The 23,988-nt window shown below is 38.8% G+C and overlaps 1 protein-coding gene across 2 annotated transcripts in view; it reads left to right on the top strand.

The window, feature by feature from the left end:
• Positions 1-23,988, top strand: part of SLC25A13 (solute carrier family 25 member 13) — a 101,502-nt gene that overhangs the window by 14,526 nt on the left and 62,988 nt on the right. For both annotated transcript variants that reach the window (XM_055708100.1, XM_055708099.1), the window contains 3 exons: positions 9,457-9,510; positions 13,512-13,654; positions 20,212-20,327. In XM_055708100.1, the coding sequence (XP_055564075.1) occupies positions 9,457-9,510; positions 13,512-13,654; positions 20,212-20,327 (313 nt within the window). The remainder of the gene's footprint in view (positions 1-9,456; positions 9,511-13,511; positions 13,655-20,211; positions 20,328-23,988) is intronic.

Below are 23,988 nucleotides of genomic sequence, written 5' to 3'. Positions count from 1 at the left end.
GTTTGACAACATCATAATTTCCACTGCAACCAAATGATCTCACAAAAATATTCTGAGGGCAGTGCAGCAGAAGTAAATTTAATGTTTTAATGAAACAGTTGTTGCTTTATGCAAATATATGTGATAAAATAGACTCACAGATGACAAGCCAAAATCATTCAAGCTAAAATCAGAATACTTTATAATTAAAATGTATTAAAATGCTGGAAATGTTTCTGCAGTTTCTTAAGGAGATGAGAAGTTTTTAGTTATTGTTGTCAGGTATCTTACAACTTTCATAAATTATGGAGGGTTACTGTGAAGTCTTTAATAATTTGATTGAGTTGCAGCTAGTCACTGGCAGGTAAACCTTTAGTGTTAGAGTCACTGCCTTACGTAAATGATTTAGGTCGTCTTTGGATTATTTTATATTCCCATGCGAAACTGCAGATTATTTCCAAGTTCCCTTTTTGATAGCTTCAACTTCCCATTCAGGTCTGTAGCAAGAATGAAGGTCACCTGCCTACAGTAGCTTGTGACAACTGTGTAACCTGCTAATATTTAAGCACCAAGCATTTGTTTATTAATACTGAAGATAAGAATTGTAAAAGAAGGTGCCTTTGCTTTGTAATTGCCCTGTCTTCAGGGAGATGTTCTAATAATTTAGAACTAAAACCCGTATGATGGGAATTGGACAAATGGTGATACTGTTGCTTGCAGGCAAAAGAGAGCATGTTTGCAAACTCATATTTTGGCATATGTATTTTGAGATGACAGATGAAAATCTTTAAGGGAGAGAGACAAAGTTATTTGAAAATCCAGGTTTTCTGTAGTCAGAGGTCGACTAGCATGTTTACTGAGGAAAGGTGGGTAGTTACTGTGACTCAGCTTTCACAGAGCATTGGCGTGCTCCCCGTGTCCCAGTATTCTGCAGTGCTGAGTGCTGTACAGACAAAAAAGAAAGGAAGAACCCTTTTTTCTTATTATTGTTTCAAGTAATACAGTGTCATTATTTGTCCAAGTATGTGTTGGAATGCTGCTGTTATTTTTGTTAGCTATGAGGAAGGGCTCCTGACTGCAGGACTTAAGCTTTTCTTTGAGTCTTATCATAACGTAGCCTTTAGTAAGTTTGCTTTGTGTGTGAGATGCTGTTTCCATTGTGCAGTTGTCTTTTGTTCTTTTTAAGGTTGTAGAATTGGATCCATGCACACACAGGGATTCATGCCCACTCCCACACCCTTCCCAGTTCTCTGAGCTGCTGAGGTGTAGCATTTTGAATAGAGTTGAATAGATGGATTTGATTATAAATAGGATCTTGAAAAGTGAACTTCTGTGTTCAAAGAACAAAACACAACACTGAAACAAAATACATGTACCTGTCAGTTATTCCTACATAATTCCTGTCACGCAATTATTAGTCAAGACATACAATGTATAGGAACTTTTCTCCAGCACGTTTCTTTTACTTGCTCATTCACAAGCGTGAAGTTGCAAATAACAACAGTTACTCTAGCAACAACTTGAGACAGACCTTTCCACAAGTTTATGGGCACTGATGGCACATCCGTATAATTTTTTTCCCCTTATCACAGAATTAGTAGTTTTCTAAGAGCAGACCATTCTGTTATGATGCTTGTGTGTGGCTGTGTTCCAGGTTTGCTTTCTTCTAAGGGCAGCAGGTTTTTATTTATCACTGCAAACGATCCTGCTCACTTGCTGCTGGAACCTGTTTCACAGTGTAACTTCCATTGCATTGACATCCAGGAGAGAAAATCACAGAGAAACCTTTTGTAACACTGTTCAGGTTGTCTATTCCTGCCATTGTTTTCTGTCTTCATTCTGTAAATTGTGAAGGTGCCAGATAAAGCATGGGACACTTTCTAGATCGCTGTGTGCACTGCAAGGCAGCAGGTGCAGTGCAGGACTCTCAAGAAGTTCCTTGGTAGTGCAGCTATATCTGTTTATATTGTTTTATCTACCTATTGTTTTGAATTTTTTGATTGTGACTCGTGTTGGTAGAACACCTGATCATTCAGGCTGCAAAAGCTACTTTGTGCCATGCCAAAGGCAGAGTGAGTGTTTGGGTGTTGGGGGCTGGAGCTGGGATCCAAGTGAAACTGGGAGTGATTGTCTCCATTGAGCTGTGTGAGCTGTTTGGAACCTTGAGCACCACGAGCGTGGGAACCTTGGAGAGGCACGTTGGTGGCTTGTGTGTTCCATTCAGTGATGCCTCTCCCAGAGCTCACTGGGGCTCTGCACGGCTGTGAAATGATGCTTCCTGAAGCAAACCATGGTGTTAAATGGCCTTCTGTCTTAATTGTGGCTTACGCATTGCTTAATTCTGGTCCAAATACATGTTTTATGCTAATAACATTGGATGCCAAATAAAATTCATGCTGCCCTGATAGTCTGCCGCTTCTCCCTGACAGTTTTTAAATGGTAACAGGTATCTAATCTTCAGCTTCCTCCAGGAGCTACTTTTGATCTTGGAGTTGCCCTGGAGAATTTTCCTATCCTTTGCTTTTTTGGGAGAGATGACTGTTTTCCTGTCAGATGCAAGCCTGAAGTTGAGCTCTAGTAGTAGCACTGGGGTGACTGCTTTTGGAAGATGGACTGGAGACAGTTGTTTTGAGCTGATGATCAATGCAGTGGTTATACAGTAGCACTGTAGTAACAGAGCAAGCCCTAGGACAATGAAAAGAAGTCTGTAAACTGAGCTGAGGTAGGAAACAAGTATGTCTTAGCAGGTTGACCTTGGTGATGCTTAGGTATGCCTCCAGTTCTGAAAAGTGTAAGGAAGCAAAAGGGAGAGCAGAGTAACAGTGTTAGCATCTTATCATCCCAACCATCTATGGTGAGCAAGAGGGGGGTATTTTTGAAAAATACCCAAGAGTTGATGGAAAAGTCATTTGACTGTTCTCTTTAGTAGCTCATGTGGAAATAAACTTTTTTATTGAAAACCCCCTAATATATCTTATGTATAATTATTGCATTTCTTCAAGTGAGTGGTGAGCTCTAGTTTGCTGAGATACATTGGGATATGTTAATATTACATAATGGCCATAGCAAAGTAGCTTGTTTGTGTATCTTTGAATCACAGTCCTGAAGATCATCTGAGTAAAAATGTGTTGTAGAGGAGCTGTGAGACAACAGGGAATACTACTTTTGAGGAAGAAGATGGACTGATGCAGTCAGATGACTGTAGCACTTTATGATAGGTATAGAAAATGATGGGAGAGCTGAGCTTTTTCTGTTAGCAACATGAAAGAAAAGTGGAAGAGAAGTTTCTGGTTTTCACAAAGAGTTGGTTTTCAGGTTCAGCTTCTTGCTGTAGTGTAGTGCATCATGTTTTGTTGTAGGAGTGACAGCAATTGCATCCTTGTCCTCATCCTGAGGCAGACTACAAACTAATAGTCCAGTTAGTTCCTAACTGCATCTTCTGATTTGTGCTTAAAGTTTGGAATGGATATTATTGGTCACAGTGTGATGCTTTTCCTTTTGTTAAACAGTTTTGCTGAGCAATGACAATGCCTAGCTGTTTTTACCTGAGTATTGGGCTAGTTTTATGGTCCTTCTGTTTTCCAGGTCTTTAAGTAGGAAAATTTTAGAAGTACACAGTCTAAATGTATTTTTACATAGCATTAATTAGCCGTTCTTGGAAATTCTTGTAGTGGTTTTCCTTAAGAAATATACTGCTTTTACCTTGGTTTCTGTAACCTACTTCGAAGCATTGGACAAAATGGACAAGCGTTTTCCTGTATGTATGTAATTGATAACTGTGTGTTGGTCTCCGATCAATTTGCTTGCAAAAATACTATGGTTTATTGGGAATATTGTGTGTGAGAACTATCTTAGGAATAAGCCAGCTGCATTTGCTTTGGGACTTTGAAAGTAGGATCAAAGCTAGCAGGTAATTGCCCAATAAAGTAGGTCTAGCTTTGATGCACTTGGGGGAAGTGAACCTTTCACTTACCATGATGCAGAAGACGGACTGGAATTGCCTGGAGATTTATAATTGTGACAGAGGGAAGATGGATGCGAATAGTTCTGCTTGAGATTTTCTGCCTCTGTTAGCTAGGAGACTTTGTTCTGCTTCACTATTGTGTGGAGTAGACTCAGCACAAGGGTCCAGTTTTGGTAGTGTTTATTCTGTATTTCTGCACACTGAATCAGCCTGTAGGATCTGAGAAGACTTTGTTGATTAGTGTTAATAACATTTCTTTTTCTTAGCTTAGCTAGGTGTTACTGGACAAAGGAACGCAGTAACTGCTGCTTAGTGTAGGATTACATTTTTGCAAAATGTAATTGTAATGTTCAACCTGGAGGATGAGAACTGTTTTTAGAAAATAAATGTTTTTGTCTCAAGTCAGACTGGTCAGACTGAATGTACCTGCTTAGTAGTTATCAGCTTCTGTTACAGTGCTTCTTACCCTAAGCCTTTAGGTAGGTATGGCAAATGCCATCTGATTATATTTTTCGAGGAGAAATACTCAACTTACCATTAAGAAGGTCTAGCGAGAAGATCTTTTTGATCTGCATTCTGTGCCAGCAATCCTTGCAGTTATCTGCTTCCCTTCTTGGTGAGCTGGTCCACATCTTGCTTGCAAACTTCCCTGTGATGCTGAGGTCTGTGTAGTTTGCTATCCATTGCAGATCACAGTCAAGTTCTTTTACTTGGATTCTGTCGCACAGAAGGAATGGCAGTGCTTTTACTGAGGTCAGAATATGCTGAAGCATGTTGGGCTAATGAAAAATGGTTATTGGGGCAGCTGAAACAGGAGACAGTGCCCTGGACAGATGTTGCTGCAAAACACTTGTAACTTAGGATGCTGTGTGTGATGATGGAAGGTGACCAAGGGGAGTTGCTAGGTTAGAAAAATGGTATGTGTATGTGGTAGTATTAATGTAAATGTGTGAGAAGGGTGATTCTCACCTAAATAAGCAGGTTAGTTGTATTAAAATAGAAACTGGAGTGTTGTTTTAGCAAATACTTACACAGTATTAATAAATTACTGGTCTGATTCAAACTTGGCCAGTAACTGCACTTTAACTGTTTTTTGATACTCCAGTCACTCATTTAAACAAGAATGTAAGGTCAGACCCTGGTGTGATCTCCTTTTGAGTTGCACATACTTTTAGCCAGAAGGAAATATTACAATGGACCGCTTACATAAACTGGGCCACATGTGTTTGAGTCTTACAGGTGGACTCAATAACTTGTGATGAAACTCAAGAATACCTCTAGAAGACAGGAGATTTCAATCTTGATTTGAGGTCTTTTTGTGGTGTCAAATACATTGCATTCTTTAGTTGTGTTTAGGAATGGAAGAACAAACAGTATTAGTTTCAACGTGAAGCTACTAGAGCTTGTGATCACTTGTTAGGCCTTACATCAAATATCTCTCTGTATATGCCTATAGATTGTGTCCTCTAGAACTAAACAGACTGAGCTCACCAGAGCCTAGCAGAGAGGTAGCCCTGCCACAGCTTCAGTTCTCTGCTTGGAGAAGGGCTGCTCTCCAGCACCTTACCTGATCGGTGTCAAGAGTTTTTAAAGATAATGAGGTGGAGGGGTACATCTTTACCTCCATCAACTTTCTCCTTCGCACTTGAGCACTATTCAGGTTAAACAAAGAAGAAGAAACAAGGTAAGAGATGTTTATCTCTTTACCTTGAGTTAGGACTTACTGTTGTCCCATTAGACTTCTGGAATATTATAGCAATTCCTAAGTATTCCTGGATCCCCATCACCTTTCTACTACTAAAGCGATCTTAACCATAAAGGTGAGAAAGTCAGACGTTTTATATTTGCCATTAGAATAATGCTATTTTGGCGTTAATTCTGATTTTCCTACTGCTCTTCTCTCTTGCCCACCCATGTTGTTTTTCTCTTTATTGGGTGGAGCACACTCACTGCTTTATTAGTCCTTTTGTGTCTTCTGATATTATATACCATCTGGCAACCTGTTTGTTCTGCCTTGTGTATGACAAAAATACTAATAGAGTTGATTGGAAATGTACTACAGTTTTCTTTGGTTCCCACAGGATTCTATTTTCTTGCAGTTGTGCAGTTAAATTTGTCTGGGAAGAGTCTGTTTGCATGTGTTGTTGAGGGTGGAAGTGAGACTGAAAATGCCTGCCGTTGTAAATTGAGCATAGGTCAACAAGGAGAAAATAGCTCCACTGGAGAAAAATGGGCTGAAATTAACATCAAGAGAGCAAGGGAATCTAAGGATATGAACAGCTTCAGTGTGCAAATCAACCTGTGTGTTACTGTCCGTCACTTACAGAGCTTTCCCTTTTTCTGTGCACCGTCTGTCTCCCTTTGCTTAATGTCATTGCTAATGGGAGGGATATGGCATTTTTAAATTCAATTCTTATATTGCCTGTGCTGGCTGGTTCTTCATATACATTGTAACGCACATGTACGCATAGTATGTTGGCTAAAACTTACATCCACTTTAAGAATGAAAATCTCTGCTGATGTTTTCTGTATGTTATCCCTGTCTTTTCTGTAGTATGTCCTGACTTTGTTATAATCCTGCACCTTAGTTTCTGTACTCCCTGTTGTCTCCTGTTTTTTAAAAATAAATGTTGTTTGTTGGAGAGCTTTCTTCACTGAATCTTACTTAATAAAAATTACTGGGTTTTTTTTCAAGTGTCAGTATCTGTTACATAGCACCTCTTTGTAAAGAGCAGTAACAAACATTATTTCCCTTGGATCTGCTTTATCAAATGCCTCGTCACGCAACTAGAGAGATATCATGCTGGTTTTATCTCAGGCTGTTTTTTGTCTTTATGGAGAGAAGGTAAAGTAAAATGGAGAAGTCTTTCCAGTAACAAAACACATCACCTAAGCCCACTTATATGAAGGTCAATAAGTATCATCTGAGTTGACTGAAGAAGCAGCTTGTGTCTGTGGGTGACTTTTCATGAGGCATGTTACCTGTTGGCTTGCAGTCTTGTGGGCATCAGGGTACTTAGCCCACCTTCAACTGCTAATGTAACTGACAGCAATTTTCAGAATGGTATTGAGAGCGATATTTTGACATTTTCCAGAAGGGGAATCTGCTAGTAATGCCTGTCATAGGGATCGGTTCTTCTGGGTGTGCAGCTCCAGCTTTGCCCACAGCTGGGGATGGATGAAAGGCTGCATTAAATACTTCTGCTCTTCGCACTGGTATTGCTGCATTAGTGTCGGTCCTCCTGAAGCTGTAACATAGAGTAATAGAGGGTCTGTTCCTTAACTGGGATCAAATAGACCTTTCAAAATGGAGATTGGTAAATGATGTGGGCAAACCAAATAATGCAGTGCTGCTAACCATCCCTTTCCTCTCCTGTTTCCCAGGAAATGGAAGAATATGGAAGTAGATTGTGGGGAATGGAGGGAAGCTGTGGTCTGCAGCCATGGCTTGGGTTGCTGGTCTGCAGTGCCTCTGCATTCATTGACCTGACCGACTTCAGCCCTGTCTTTCAGCATATCGTTTGAAAGAAACTTGCTGTAAAAAACCCAGTAGAATTGCCCCTCTAATCAAAGGGGGCTGAAAAGTGGTAGCTGGGCTGAAAGCATGTTTTAGCTCCCAAGTTTCTCAAGATTGTTAATGTCAGTGAAACCAAAGGAAAGTGAGTGTAAGTTCAACTATCAGCGTGTACCCTTTCATCCCTGGTTTCTTTAGGCTTAGATTTCTGGGACAGTGAAAAATTTAAACTTCAATGCAGATGAAGTTTGACAGTGATTTGTTTTTAATGGCTATAGGTGTTTGAAGTGTCTTTTGTTTGCCTGTATAGTGGCAAGATACTGGATTGCAGCAATATACAAATGTTGGGTTTTTTTCTTTTCACAAAGTAGTTCCCAATTGCTCTAGGGTAACCAGATTTTTACAAATGGGGTTAGATTAAATCTCTGCTTACTACACAATGTTTACGTTTAGAATAGCTTGTACTTTAGAAAAATACACATTTTCTATGAAGATTCCCAGCTTCACGATTACACTTCGTTTTTTTGCAACTGCCTCCACACAGATTTCTGTGCAAACACAGTATTGGGACTCCAGCTGTGGGACTGTGTCAGTTGAATCCTAGCATAACTTCAGGTGTGGTTTTTCCCTTATAAAAAACAAACAAAACTTCTAAAATTTTACAAGAAACCTTATTCCTACAGATTTCTTAAAATACTCTAGATTTTTTTTGGGAGGGTGTTCTTTGTTGTGGTTTTTGGTTGGGTTTTTTTTGTTTAGTTTTTAAATGACCCATTTTAGGGTAAGGAAAAACTTACTGAAGATTCTTCATTAAATGTACATGAGGTTATAATACTGTGGTACAGACTTACAGACTCCTACCATTTTCTGCAGTAGTTTAGGGTGCTACTAGAAATGTACTAGCAGTGACATTTGCCTTTACAGCCTGCCGTTGCGCTGGAGAGTCAAGAAAGTAGGTAGTCATGTTTTATTGATAATGTTTCTGATGTTCAATTCTTAGGTGAGATTTTACATCTTGCCCTTTGGCTGTTTATTCCCCGTTACAGAGACGTTTTCGCAAGCTTTTTAAAAATCCAGGTTTGCGGGCAAAGTAATGTTCTTATTTTATTAGAAATAGATTGATGTGATTAATTGACTTCTCAGATAATGGTTATTATGTTGGCAAGCACATTTTACAAAGTATCCTGAAGAAGGAATGGGAAACTATATAGCAGGCACAGACTTGAGCGGATGAATCCAATTACTGCCAAAAGCAGCAAATGGATGGCACAATCTGTCAACAAGGAAAATATTGATGGGCTTACTCCGTAGTGGATATAGAATATTTTTTAATTCAGTATTTTGGGAAAAAATATTTTAATTAATTTTGAGTTTTTTGTGCTAAATGTAACAGGATTTAGTTGGAACTGGCTAGTTTTATGATCTGCAGAAAAATCTAGATACTGTGCTTTCTGAATTTTCCTCATCAAAAAGGTCTACGCTATAAGTTTAAATAGTTTAAAATGCTGGAAGTAGAAGTACCAATAAACCAAATAATTACATTGGAATTCAGTCTGTTACAGAGTTGCTTTCTTGGACAAGTTTGTAAGTCTGAGTGTTTTATTCTTGCCATCTGTCAGTTGGGGGCTGCGTATGGTACTCTGAAATTCGTAGAGGAAAGATGCTGGAAGTATAAAAATGTATATGGTAAAGATGGTATAATGCTGAATCCCAGCAGAGAGGTATGTAGGAAAGATTTGATACTTGAACGTCTTTATAACTTGTTAATGTGTGCTTGTTTAAGAATTGCAGGGTTGCATAAGGGAAGCATTTACAACAACAATGTTGAATAACTTAGTGTGAGTAAAATAAGCATGGCCAGCTAAAGCAGTACCTAATTTATCTAAGGTGAACATTTGTTTTCATCACTCATTCTGTTGCTTGAATGCTTCCTTTTAAATGACACTTTGACATCTTTTGTATAAATTACGCATATTAATGTAATTTTATTTACTTGTAGGTGGCTCTAACCAAGAGAGCTGATCCAGCTGAGTTAAAAACAATATTTTTGAAGGTATGTATAAAGTAAATATTTTACTCTTTCTGCTTAAATTTTTCATATCTTTTGCTCCTTTATTGCAGCATACAACTCTTGATAGTTTTTCCAACCATTAATCATTCACTGTATTATTACCATGTTAGATTTAAATACCATTATCAGAATTGAACAATGCTCAACAAGAAGTCAGATACACTCCTGAGTGATTATTGTATTGACTCAGAAAGAAGTATTACTATCTTAGAAAAAAACCTGCATTGTTCGGAGAATGCGGTGGGAGTTTCAGTATTGCTCCTGCACATGGTAAAATGTTCATGTAGACACCTTGCTGTTAGACCATTTGGGAAACTTTCTCCTTCCCTCCTTCCTTGCTTTTTTACTTCTTTAATTTGCAGAAGTGTTGGTAAGATCACCTTCTGAAGGGGTGGCTGTATTTATTATTTAACTAAAATTCCTTCTGTGCTGGCCTGCTGTAGAAGTATGCAAATAAAGAAATGACTTGTGTACTTGCTTCTATACTTGAGAGAAGTGTGCTTTAGTGTTTTGCTGGAAATTGGCTTTCTTTGACCCATTTCATAAATTTAAATAACTATTCCTAACCTTCCTAAGATTTATTAGTACAGTTTCTGTATTAGTTTGGTAATCTGGTGTGGAAAAAAAGAGTACAGAAATTAGTGGGTCTGGAGAATATATATACGAGGTAGGTGCCACAGTGCTACAGGGAGCTGTTGTATCCAAATTATTTTTATGAAGGTGTTGAGTGCCTAAGAGAGCTCATACCTTTCCTAGTTCCCTCTCTCCAGCATCATGCCTCGCGCTCTGTGCACTTCTTGGCATGTTTTCCATTGTCCCTAGTGAGCTATTATTAACAACATGTGTAGGTGTCACTATGTATGTTGCCAGTATTTATAGTTTTATCATATACTGTCAGTATTTATAGCTCTGAAATCAGATTTTCAGTTGAGAAAGCCAGAATTTAACTTATTAAGTCCTGGAACATGTATCTGTCAGGAGAGCAAAAAGGCTCTTGAAAAAAGATGGGATAATGTGATTTTCAGGGGTAAATGCTATAAGAGCAGGAGCAAGGTAGCAGAAAAGGCAGATGGGGAGTAGACCATTGACCCAAGAAGGTGGTAGCATTGAGGAAGGGAATAAACATAGCGGAGAGAAGCCTGGTCCCTTCTGCAGTAGGAGGTGATGCTCAGTTGTGTGTGTGTGGGGGGAGTTGGTTGGTTTGCTGAGAATAGTGGCAAAATTTGTTTCCTATCTGCCTGTGAGTATTCACCTGTTTTGTGTTTCTGAAGATGGTAGCTCCCTCAGCTTTCAGTTTTGGTGGATTGAGTGGGTCGTGGTTAAGCACACGAAATACCACCTCCAGTTTATTTTTTTCCCTTTTCTGCTTTCCCTTCCACTGAAAAGAAGGGCTCTCAGTAAAGTGGAGTAATGAAATATGAGGTAAATATTCAGTGCAATACAGAATTTGTTGTGCTGCTTAGTGCTGAGGAGGAGAAAGGATGAGTGAATGTGGTATGTTGTTTTGTGCCCTACAGGTAAATGATAGCCGGGGTGTTAATTAAGCTGCCTCAGACAGTTGTAAGTGATGAGGCCAATACAGTTGCTTTTGCAGGTTGTGGGATCTTCACTTGTAAAGTTACTTGACAGCCATTCATTCTGCTTCAATTAAGAATTAAAAAATATGGTTGCCTGGTAGGAGTGGTACCCACTGTGTAGAAATAAATGTGAAGCTACCAGCTGAAGTAGTTGATTACAGTCAACTTTTAGTATATTTAATACATCAACCCCCCAATATAATGTTTGCAAATCTTATTTAAAATGGGGTTGAACTGGTTAATACTTGACTATCTAAAATGTATGTAAATAAGTTACCAAAAAGCCATTAAGTACTATTGTATAATATCAAATTCTCTGTGGGTATAATTGCCAAAGTGGGGAAAAATACAATTGTGAAGAACCATTTTTTTAAATGTCTCTCCTCCAAAACCAATAGAATTGATGTTTTTCTCTTTTTGTTATGATAATTTCCAAGAGTAACTCTACTTTTTCTAAGTCTTCTACCATAACCCCTAAGAGATTAGATTTTAGTCGAAGTGATCAAGCTGACATTTTCCAAGGTCATTTTCTATATGTAGTATAGAGTACGTGATTGGATTTCAAATACACTTGAGTAAATCACAATGACAAGAAACAGGGGGACACTGAAACCTTGTACTGTTTTCTGTTATTGAGTGCCCTAGCAGGGGGTTAGCCTGAATGAAAAAAAAAGAAATACAGGAGCATAGGCTGTCTGACTTATTTGATTTGTTTCTCAATAGCAGCTGTGTTAAAAAGTTTCTGAGGCTGGGATTCTGAAAGGTTCTGTCTCCCTGCAAATGATTACATTGAAATCAATTGATCTGCTAGTTCTTATAAAAGTATACAATTCACAATTCCTTGCAGTGTATCAGCTAGAAAGCTTGCATTATGAACGTTGCCTATTGAAACAGGAATCCTTAAATGCTAACCAATATATAGATGCCAAAGCAAGTTATTTTTTGTTTGGTCTTGCTTCTCTGAAGCCTTGTTTCTTGAAGATATTGCTGTATCTGAAGACTGTATTTATATAGCACTAGAAGAAAATAATCTACTTAGTGTTAGACTTTGGCATCCCTCTGAGAGGTACATGCCTACAGCAGGTATAACGGTACTCTGCAGGCACCAGTGTGGCTCTATGAAATGAAAACTGGCAGTTTCCTTCCCTTAGCAGAGCCATAGCAATGTAAACCAAAACACGTGTCTTTGAAGTACACTACAAAATAGCAATAAGCATCTAATTTATTTATTACTTTACTGTGGATAATGCTCTGTGGGGAGCTGCAACAATGGTTTATCATTCTACCTTGCCTTTTAAAAAAAAAGAGAAATTAACAGTTGCTTTCCTGTTCTCCATGCACATTTGTTATCTCAAGACAAACCTGTTTCCCTTAGAGCAAACACGTGGTTTTGCAAATGTTGCCTGGGATTTCTTTTCTTCTTAATTATTGTCCTTGTGTTCTTCCCTTAAAAAACATTTTTAGGGTCAATTTCAGTTTTACCCTTCTACAGAAAATGAAGGCTTTAAATTTTGAGGGGTGACTGAGGAATCAGGGTAAGGGTGGAAACAAAGGCAATTTTATTTGTTTATGTATTATCTTAAAAATACTTTAATATTCGTTTTCCTTGATATGCAACATGTTACTGGAGGCTTCCCTTGGGAGTGAATAAGCTTGGGTCTGTCAATAGCTGTTTTCTGGAGTAATATGCCAGTAACTATGGTATTAAGTGGGAGTAATGTATGCCAGCAGCGTTTGGTGAGGTGTCAGACCTCTTTTCTTGTTTCTTCAGTGTGCTGAATTGTCGAAGTTTTTGTTCTCTCTTACATTTTTCTGCAAATGCCGTTCTTTGGCCTCCTTTCAGCAGTTCAACCAAGGAGTATCTGTACGGTCTTTACTTAGGGACCAGCAGTGGCTGAAGGTGGTGTGGAGTTCCTCCAAAATAGCACCCCCAGGTGGACAGTCCTACGGGATCATTTACTCCACTAGTACTGCAATGTCATGTTGTGGGTGTAAATCTGCCTTATTATTCCGAAGTAGAATGGCTACACAAAGGAGTCATTTCATTTAAATAAGATATGCTGGAGTATCCCGTTGCTGTCAGAATTTCAGTGGGCCTGAGGTGCCACATCCATGTTGGCAAATGTGTGTACTTCAAGAAAACATTTGGTACTGGAGCATTTCTAGACTACCATGGAGAAACGTTGACATGATAAACAAAAAATCATGTATCTGCCACTTTTCTGGCTGGGAAGCAAAGCCTTCAGCTACTTGAGTAGCCCCTACTTAACTCTTCCCTGTTTATGTTGTAGCCTTGTAGGCTGTAGATTCTTCGGAGCCTGCTCGTGGTAGGAAACTATGGGTGGTGGTAATAAATGCCCGGAGAAGGATGTGTCTGAGGCACTGAATATTGTATTCATTTGGCAGTATGCAAGTGTGGAGAAGAATGGCGAATTCTTCATGTCTCCTAATGACTTTGTCACACGGTACCTGAAGATAATTGGAGATGGTTTGCCTAATGCAAGCACTGTACAGCTCCTTGCAGGTGTGGTGGATCAGACAAAAGATGGGTAAGTGGTTTTTGTGTTGGTTTTTTTTTTTCTCTTCTTTTTCTGTTTGTTTAAAAAATACAAAACCATTCTTCTAAAACAGTCTGGTCCCTTGAAGGGTGGTAGGGTTTTGTTTTTGTGGTGTTTTGCTTTTTGTTGTTGGTTTTTGGTTTTTTTTTTTTTGCCTGCAGATACATGAAGGAATACTGTATCTTTTAAGTGGAAAGAGTAGAAACAATATTTTGGACTGCATGTACCATTTAGCTGAGCAAACCATTTTCTGTCTACTGTGTATTTTTAATTCATTGAACCTTTTATATGTTTGTTGGCTGGCTCCCCTAACTCCTGCTCTTCTTTACTTCCATGAGTCTTTCTGTCTCTGTTTACTTTAAGTATCTGTCAAAAACACATTCAAATAGCAATCCAAATTAAGTTTAGGTGGTGTAGGAAGAGGTTGTAGGAAAAAGTGCCCCTGCTTTATTTTGTCTTAGCACTGTTAAAGGTTTTTGCCACTGTATTTTCCCTTAAGAGGGAGGAGGAGTAACTAAGGTATTTAGGGAGCCACTTTGCAAGCTTGGGAAGACAGCAGTGAAGTTGGTTGCACATGGTTTGCATTTGAAAGGCTGACTTTGCCAATAGGCAAGATTAGCTACCCCTCCATCTTCCTCCCCCTTTCTTTAATGAAATCCTAGCTTTTGCTTTTGGTACTTGCCCAGGCAAGCTGTCTCTTCACCTATATGAATGCATTTTTGGAACCCTGCCTTTAAAGTATCTTTAGAGAAACTTTAGAATAATTAGCTATGGACTTAAGGTCTGTAGTTGTGGCATTTCTAGAAACTAGAAAACCTCAGGCATGACTCATATCAGTGGCTGGAGAGAGCAAAATGTGAGATAAATAAGGCATGACTAGAGAATGCAGGCTTCCTATGGAACAGATACATGCATAAGCGAGAACTTTTGCAGTAGTTTCTGTGCTGTCTTTTCTGCTCAGCCATCCTTATGTATCTGGCAGCTGGGCACTTTAAACCTTGCATATGAGTTAATGTGATGATTGTTACCCCTGGTAAAAGAATTCTGTAAAAGATTACATTGCTCACATTGGCATGATGGCAGTAAGAAAGTGGTGGCTTCAGCTAGCATTGGACTGAAAATGTTAAACATTTCTCAGATTACTTGCCTTGGTTTGACGCCTGTAAAAACAGCATTTTCCAAATTACATGGCTTCAAATCCATTTTGTAATAAGAAGATTGAGAGTATAATCCATACCTTGTGATTTGGATCTCTCCCTCACAAGCAGAAGCTGGTGTCAGGAAGAGCAAAGTGTAAAACTGTAGCCTATGTGAACTTGTTGACAAGTTGGGATTTCGTAACTTGGCATGATCTTGTAGGAATTTTGCGGTGTAGTATTGAGGCTTCTAATTGCTGCTTTCTGCCATGGGTAAGGACTGTTTCTGCAGTCCAGACTGTGCAGTGACAGAGGACTGCATGTTTCTAATGTGTCTTCGGAGAGTCTCTTCTGGTATTAAGGCTGTCTTCTTGTTTAGCTGCTATACTAATACGTGAAAGAATGGAGAAGGTTCAGAAAGTGATTAGCATCCATCTCTCTCTAACCTGGCATTGTAGCACTTTTTGCCATGTGGCCAGGCATTTGTACCTTGTTCTAATGGGGCATAAAGTAATTCACAAAGTGATCACCTGAAGCAAGGATCAATCACTTTTGGTTCCTGGAATGACATCTCCTAGGGACGGCAGTAGGACCAGCTGCTCTTCTCGTATTGAATTATTTCCAACTTGGCAGTCCAGAGCTCCTAGTACAAAACTGCTTTTGTTAGTGATCTTTTTTAATAGTCTGGTCAGTGTTTAGACACTCAAACGTATTTAAGGTCATAAGAGTCTGTTCAGTAATTCAGCTTTATTTCTGGTATAAAATAGAAGGTAGCTTGCAAGAGCAGTGACAAGTTAATTTTGTTATAGTGTTAGTAGCTTGAAGTAGTGCAGTTCTGAAAATACTGCTAGGATACCTCTAGAAGCATTTATCTACTGCCTTGGATCCCCGTTTTCCTCTGAAGAAGCATCTGTTCTTCATAACTGGTGAGCATGACCACCCTTCACTAAAAGGGTCTGAGCCCAGAATCACCAGGGTTGTTCCTAGCACTTCTTAAAATGCTTTTTAATTCCTTCTGATTTTGGTGAGAAGTTAGGTATAGGTACCAAGTGTAATCAGTGAGAAATACTAAAATAAGTAAGTCATGTGAGCAAAAGACAGACAGCAGAAGAGCTTCTGATTCATGAGCAGAGCAAATAAATGGGCAAAGAGTTGCTTACCCCAGAGCTGAAGAAGCCCCGAGTGTGAAGTATAAAGAACAGTAGCTCTTACGTACAATCTCGCTGTGGTTGCTGTGGATGAGATCTCTTGTGTAGGTCTAGCACAATTCCTGCATTGCCAGAGATTAAGAATTTGAAGGTATTTACCGAACCTGCTGTTGGTGTGACTTTGTCCTTCAGTGAGTATCTGTTGCTATAGGAGCAAGTTTTGCCTCCATGTTAAGTCAGGGCATAGGGTTATTTGGAGGTAGGCTTTCCTTCTGTCCTCTTCCGGAGGCATCTTTTAAAGTTTTCCTTTAAGAAAAGGAAATGCTTTTCTTGCCAGTGGCCAGAGAAGCCTTTCAAAGTGGTCAACTGGTAAGAACACAGATTTTTTTGAAGAATTGTATTGTGTGGCTGTATTTTGTATGAAATGGGCTTAAGAGCTGGTTCCTGGCGTTAAGCTTCTCATTGCTAATTTTAGTTCCAAAAAAATGCTTCTTTTGGCGTCAGCTGGATCAGAAACTCCCCCAAAATACAGTGGCTTTCTCAAGACCTATCAGCAACAGGCCAGGCATTTTCCATCCTGTCTACTGTAACATACTGTGTTTCAGTCTTTTGTTGTACTTTTAAACATCTGTCTAACAAAATAAATATTTACTGCACATCTCTGTTTGGACTGTTGTAACTAACACTTTACTGAGAAATACTGTATGCTTTATTTTTAGAAAGGACAAACTATTCAAAAATAACACTTGGAAATGCCAGCATTTTCCATTATTATTGGATATAAATTTATCCTCTAATGCACCAATTTACACTATACTTAGTTTACCTAGGTTGCAGCGTAAAAATAATAGATGTAGGTTCAATTTGTGTCCCATTATGTTACCATGTTTAAATTGCTGATACAGTAAAAACATATGCATTGATTTCTGAGGAAGCCTCTTCATCATTGCTTTTGTATTATTACAGTGGGTAATGGCTTTTTTATTTTGCATGGCTACATGTGCACTTTCTGTGGTTCAGAATGCATCGTGTCTATGCTATGCCCAGATACCGTGGGTGTGAGCACCAAAAGAAGCAGCATGGAAGAAAGGGGAGAGCAGTAAATAGTGGTTCTGCTGCACCATACCCAGTTGTTGTATTTGGACTCTAGCTCTTGTCTGTGGATGTTTTGAAAATATCAAGAATTTCAGCCTTCCCAAATAAATTGTGCAATATTGGCACTGGTAATGCTGATGTGAAGGTGAAGGAAGACTTTGACTGGTTGGGTAGGATATCTTCAAGACTGAAGTAAAATTCTGTAAACATTTCAGGTTCTTCTCTTTGCACTGTTAAAATCACTAGGCTTTTCTCTGCTTTTGTAACATAAATGAACACTTGTTTAGGTAGATGAAATAACTCTTTAAGTAGTATATTGAAGTCCATGTTAGTATGTGCTGTTTAATGACACCTAATGATATTCAGTGAAGGGTTATGCTAAACCCAAAAGGGTGATGCTAAACTGGAGAGAAAATGTGTTACCCAGGCAACTACCCTTGTGCAGTATAGAGAAGTGAGCATATGGCTATGTGGTACACATTATTTCAGCATCTTTAAGCATTAAGAATCACACGTGTAATTGACTGTGAAAAATTACTGCTCAGTTACTGTATTGTATGGTCATAATAGGAGTAAATGAATACGTCGTTGTTAGAATAGATCTGTTGGGAATCACTAGCAGGCTAGTCTACTTAGGGAGCAAAAATACAATAAGAAGAAAATAGCTGGTTTAATTAACATGTAAAAATTGGGTTAATTTGAATTCAGCTGGCACAGCAGATATTAATGTCTCTTCTTTACCAGTCTGGCTAGAACCACACAATTTGTACGTTTTTAATCTTCCTAGTACTATGAATAATTGTTTTTAAAAATGGGTATGGGATTATTTTAAGCATCGCTTACTGACTTATTAGGGGGGGTTATTACTTGCAAATACTGGCAAAGAATGCTTCTATCAGTATAAAATCCTGTAACAGTGTTAATACATGGAGTTTTAATGAAATCTAGTCCTAATAACATAGAATATGTTCTTAGTGTGGTGCTGGGATAGGTAATGTATTTCTTTTCTGTGCTCTCAGCGCTGTGTTGGGATATGCTGGTTGTTGTTTCAGACAAAAAGTGGTTTTACCAAAATGGTGTTGGCAGATATTTTACATCTTTAATTATAAAGAATCCTATTCTAGAGTCTTGTCGCCTGCTATCTGTTTCATTCTTTCTGTGTGTGGGGTTTAGAATCTTTGGGACATAAGAACCAGTGCATTGTATCTGTTTGCTGCTGTGGAAGTTGTCAGGCATGTAAGCCGTAATAGTGAGCATTTTTAACCTGTAAATCACATGGTTTTGCATTTATGCATATTTATTGTGATACATTGGTTTGAAATTGAAGAAGATGCTGCATTTAAAAAAAATATTTTGGCTTAGGAGAGAGGAATGTTTTCTTCCATTTAAAGACTCGGTATCTCTGTATTCTGCATCTAACAGTAGGGAGTACTGAGAGCTCCCAAGGAGTTTAAAATAAATGACTCGATGGCCCCCATGTGCTAACGTGCATATGTAGCAATTCATTGGCTTCTCTGCCAGTAAAGCTTGAGGCATGCTTATATGTTTACTGGCATCATCAATTGTGAGTTTAATATTAAGAATACCTGAGGAGGTTTCTTTTTATTTATTTCTCACACTACATAATAACCTATGGTGGCAAGTTCCCAGAGCTAATTATTTGTTAGACTATTTCTGACTCTACTTATGCGTTCTTTTACTTTTATTTAGTGCATATATGTTGAGGCGGTAAAGTAGAAGAGCTTTTTGGCCCTCTCTGTCATGCTTTTTTTTTTAATGTCCTCTTTAGTTTATCTTCTCATGTTTTCATGTTCTTCATGGAAATCAGCTTCTGTTGTCCTGTGGATGTTTGGCTGCTGATGGGCAGCAAGTGCACTTCATTGTGACTTGAAATTCATTCCCTTAAGACAGGGTGACTGGAAATTGCTATATATAGTCATTGGTCATCATACCTTGATGGAATGAACATCCTTTCCAACCTACTTAAACACACTATGCTTTGCTGTTGCTGCGTAGAGAGTGGAAGTTTTCATTGAATTGGCTGCAGTGCCATTTTAAGTCAAAGTTCTAAGGATACAGTTAGTTTCTAATTAAAAAAAAATGGTTTTGTGTGTGTTTCTTGACATTTGTTATGCTGAATTTTGTGCTTCTCAGAAATAAATCTTTGTTCTCAGCTACTGCCATGTGAACCCATTAAAGCTACACTCTTGCTACACTGACGTAAAGCAGCCTGGAGAGAGGGCAAATCTTAAATCTCCCAGACTGCAAGTAGGCCCTGCAGCCACACATTTGAAGGTGATTTTAAACTACACTGCCTAGACATTAAAGTAGCGAACCAGAAGAATGGTTGGCCTTTGCCTCTTTATGAATATGAGTTTGATCTCTATTTGAACTCTTGGGTGTGACCGAGAGAAATGAGAACTGCTCAAGGTGTTTGCTGTATCAAATCTGCAGCTGGAAACAGTGCCAAGTTGTCTAATTACGTATTTCTGCTTATTAATGAACTTAAGGAAGGGCACCTCTGCTTTTATCTTTGCTCTGCTACTGCGCTGGTGTATTGGGAACCTGGCTGTAATGATGAATTTGAATAAACTGCTCTTGGGTTGAGGAAGAACGTGCAGACTACTGCTTGAAATTTGTGACTCAACACGCAGGACTGGAGGGCTGCGATGGATGACTAATAAGTTGGTAGCAAACAGATAACACATTCTGATCGGTTCCTTCAGAAGTGAGTGGCAGCATACAGGCCTTGAGTGGATTTGCTTTCCAGAAGCCTTAAGTACTGAGTCTTGAAGGAAGTTACTCATATCTTTATTGGCTCTCTGTCTTGCCAGAGGAGGGAGGTAGGCTCCCCCAGAGGGCAGTTCAGTTAGACATTAAAGCTGAGGTGAGTAGCCACGCTGAGTGCTTTGCTTGTTTTGTGTTCTGTTGTGACTTGCTGAGAGGAATAATTCCTTGTTCAACAAAGTAATTTCCATCTTGCAATATAAAGGCCTCCTGACAGCACTGGTGATAGGGCATTTCAGGATAAATTTTAATCCCTGTAGATAACATTTTATACACATTTTGGTTGTGATCTTATTTCTTTTATGTAATCTATGTTATATTGTGTTTCAGTTTTCTGCAAGCAAGTGGTTTCATAGCTCCTGCTTTCTCCTTCATCCCTTAGGTTGATATCGTTTCAAGAGTTTGTGGCATTTGAATCAGTCCTGTGTGCTCCAGATGCATTGTTCATAGTAGCCTTTCAGCTGTTTGACAAGACTGGCAAAGGAGAAGTTACTTTTGGTAAGACTGTTGTTAAATGTACACTGTTAATGTAAACCCCCCTGCTTATGGCAAACTATTTCACCTTCTGTTACTGCAGGAAACACTGTGATTGGTAGTGGAACTACACTAGTGCCAAGCAACTTTCTGGCTGAGTTTAACTCATTTACACGTGTACAATATGAATTCAAGGTCGTGGTCATCTTGGTGGTTTTCTCAGGGAAACTGGTCACTTCTCTTTTTCTCTTCCCCAGTGTGCTTGTGCAGGTCTTCAGAACAGCAGTGAAAGGTGACTATAGGAAATGATTGTAAAACCGCAAGAAAGTTGCCAGAAGACTTGGGTGAATGTTCAGTCTGAAATTACCGTGAATTATTTTTTGTTTAAATTGGCTATATTTCAAGCTGCCTTCCTTTTAAGGCTTAAAACTTTCTTCTGTGAGGTTTTACAGTAATAAATCCATTATTACCTGGCTCCCCCCAAAAATTCAGCTTTGCGTTGGAGGTGTGATGTTTACACTGACAACATGAGAAATGCTCAGGCCAGTTTAAAACTTGATTACGGGGAGTGTTTAGCTTTTGATATGTGCAGGACTGTCTGCCATCTGCCTAATGATAAGGGCCATTCTGTCTAAAAGAAGGATTCAGAAATTAGCAGTTTTGAGTAACTCGAGACATGGAGCTTGCACTTCAAAAAGCATGGGGGATTTTTTTGCCCTCAGTACCTATGCTGGATAAAACTGCTATTTCTAATCTTCTACATTTGGACACAATTATCCATATGTCTCAATTTTTATTAATTGGTTGTTAAACACTTTTAAGTAAAAGGAAAGTTGGATGACATTGACTTTGTCTTTCCAAAATGCATGGTTCACATGTCTTTTGTTTTTTGCTAGTGTTCCCCACACATGTTTTATACTCTGTTAAAAAAGCCCTTCCCTTTCCATTTGAACTGACAAGATCCTGTTATCGTTGCTTGAAGCACATCATTATATTCCTTTTACTATCTCCAAAAATCTGTATTTGAAGTTGCGGCTGGTGAGAAGACTTGCTGTCTCTTCTTGTGTCTGTTTTGTTTTTTCATTGTTTTGGTTGTCTGTTGAGTTTGTGAAAGATGTGCTTTTTTTGTGCGATACTGCTTGTTAGAACATTTTTGTAAAAATTACTATGGATGCTAAAAGATTTGAAAGAATTTCAGGAAAAAGTTCTGCTGATCATAACCTCGATGAAGGAAGTATCTTGTGCCTAACAGTCTTGTGCATGTGTATGAACAGAGGCAAGGAGAGATGGCATGCTTTTAAATCAGCAGTGCACACGTATTCTGCAGAGGTTTTGTTCCAGTGCAGACAAACCAGGGTTCCTGGAATGCCTGTGATGTGCAGGTTCTTGTCTTCATCAGAGCCTCCGGTTGCTTGGAGCACTCGTTAATAATCTAGGAGAAACTGTAGTTGTTTGATCTGAATGCTGAATCAGTCTGACTTAACTTTTTTAACTCTTGGCATTCTTGTTCTTATTTTTCCTGCTGGCACATGCTTCCCTTGGGGTTTGACGTAGTGAGTCAAGGGATTTGTTTGGCGTTTGAAGTCCATTGAAGTCCTTCTAGTGATGAGAGAAACTCCTATGCCAGGCTGTATTTAAGGTATTTGAAAGAGGAGACATGCCAACATTGGCAGAACCTCAGATAGGTTTTTTTTAATTCTGTCCTCTCCCACTTTGAAAACATAAATGCATTTGTAACTTCTATATAGTACCTTGTGGCTACCAACCCAGCAAATGTCTAGAGTGAGGAGGATGTGAGAACTGTCTCAGTGTTGCGCATTCTCAGCAGGAACAGTTGACCTTTAGCCAAAGCTGGTTTTTACTTTCTATCGTAAGAAAAAAACCTTTTGTTCCCCAAATTCTGACACTTCCACCCCACCCCCTTAATATTTTCACAAATAAATTATTACAATGCTATCCTGTAACTTGGACACTCAGTGCCTCAGTCCTGCATCTTAGAGGTCAATTATGAGATCTTTTTCCATTTACTTGAATGAGAGTGGGATCAAGTCCTTATCAAGGTTAGGAGACTTAAATAGGGGTTTTGTATACTGTGGAATTACAGCATGAAAGGAACAGAAGAAAGAAAAGGGAAAATATCGTTTTTCACTGTACTGCTGTTAGGTGTAGTATCTCAAGGATCCCATTTTAAGTCTGTATCTCATTTTATTGTTGTAAAGAAACAGTATGGCTTATCTGTGCAGGCATTGTTTTTCTGTATACTGAGGTTAATGGTATAAATATTTTAGCTTACACCAAATGGAATATAGGGCTTCCCAGCTGTGAATTTCACATTTTCTACTAAGCAAATCATCTGAGTCTTATTCTTCCACAGGTGCACTTAGCTTGGCACCTTTGTAAAACAAATAATGGGCTTTGCATCAGTGAACTTTTACACTGAATGCCACATCCAGGCTGTGGATATTTAAGAGAATGTTCTGGGTAAAGAAGTTCCAGTATTTAATACTTTGCATTTACTTTTCTTGAAAAATGCTGCACTTACTTTAGCTTCTGGGTTGGAAATGCCTTTGCATTTTAGCCATATGTTGACATCAATACAATTTTAAATGTTTCGTTTCTTTCAAGTTGGAAGTTAACTGTACCTGGTCCTTCAACAGAGCTAGCATCTGTTTAAAAGGGCTGATCGGAAAACAGCATGGGTACGTGTGTGTGTGTGTGTGTGTGTGAGAGAGAGAAGTATTTCTAGTTTATTGCTTTTCGAGGTGAATGAAATGGCCACTGGTAAATTAGTGACCAGTGGCTGATTGAGACTACACCTGGCTGTTGCATCATGTCGTAGATTTACCTGCTGCTGAAGTGTCAAAGCTTTGACAGTTTGCGAGGAGTTAAAGCTCTCAGCAGGAATGTGAGAGGAAGTTTAGCTGGCTTTTAAATTTGAGGCAAAGAGCAAACCATTGCTTCTTACTGTTGAGTGTTGACAGGCACATAAAAGCTGATAATGTAAGTCCAGGGGTTTAAGAGACTTAGTAGAGTTGCTTTTTTGTCATATGACTGTATTTTAATGCCTCATTAAAGAAGCAGAGCCCTTTGAAATTCTTTACTAGATGGTGTTTAAAAAAAGGCGAGATTGTTGGGTAAAAATGTCACTGTTTAAAAACTAAGTCATTTTAACCTCCATCTCTAATTTTGGATGGATAAATGAAATGATGGGAGCTAACAGTTTTGAGCTGTGAATAATGCAGTGGTGATACCTAGTGACTGGAATTTTTCTTATACCCATTCTCACAGCACTAATGAAGGGCAAAATAAGCATTGACCACGTTGGTTTTGCTCACAGAGAAAGGAGAGGCACAAAAAGGGATGCGATTGCCTGAATCTGTGCTGTCAACTGGTGTTGAACCTGGCTTTGAAGATTTTCTTTCTGATTTGTTTTAAAGTAGAATTTCCCACCAGGCAGAAATTCTTGCTCTCGTACTTAATGAAATGTAGCTGTGGTATAGTGTGTGTTTTCCTGGTTTTGTTTTTGGGTTTTTTTTTCTAAGTTCATCTAATTCAACCTGAAGCTGTTTCAAAATGGATGCTGTGCTGTGCTGCTTGGATAATATGAGTATGCTGTAAAGCAAGTCAGTCTTTAATTAAAAAAAAAATTAAAAAATTAAAAACACACCCCCCCCCCAACCCCAAC

Source organism: Falco cherrug, chromosome 4 (genome assembly GCF_023634085.1).
Source record: "Falco cherrug isolate bFalChe1 chromosome 4, bFalChe1.pri, whole genome shotgun sequence".
In the NCBI taxonomy this organism is placed as follows: Eukaryota; Metazoa; Chordata; class Aves; order Falconiformes; family Falconidae; genus Falco; species Falco cherrug.
This window is presented reverse-complemented; position numbering and strand designations above follow the sequence as displayed.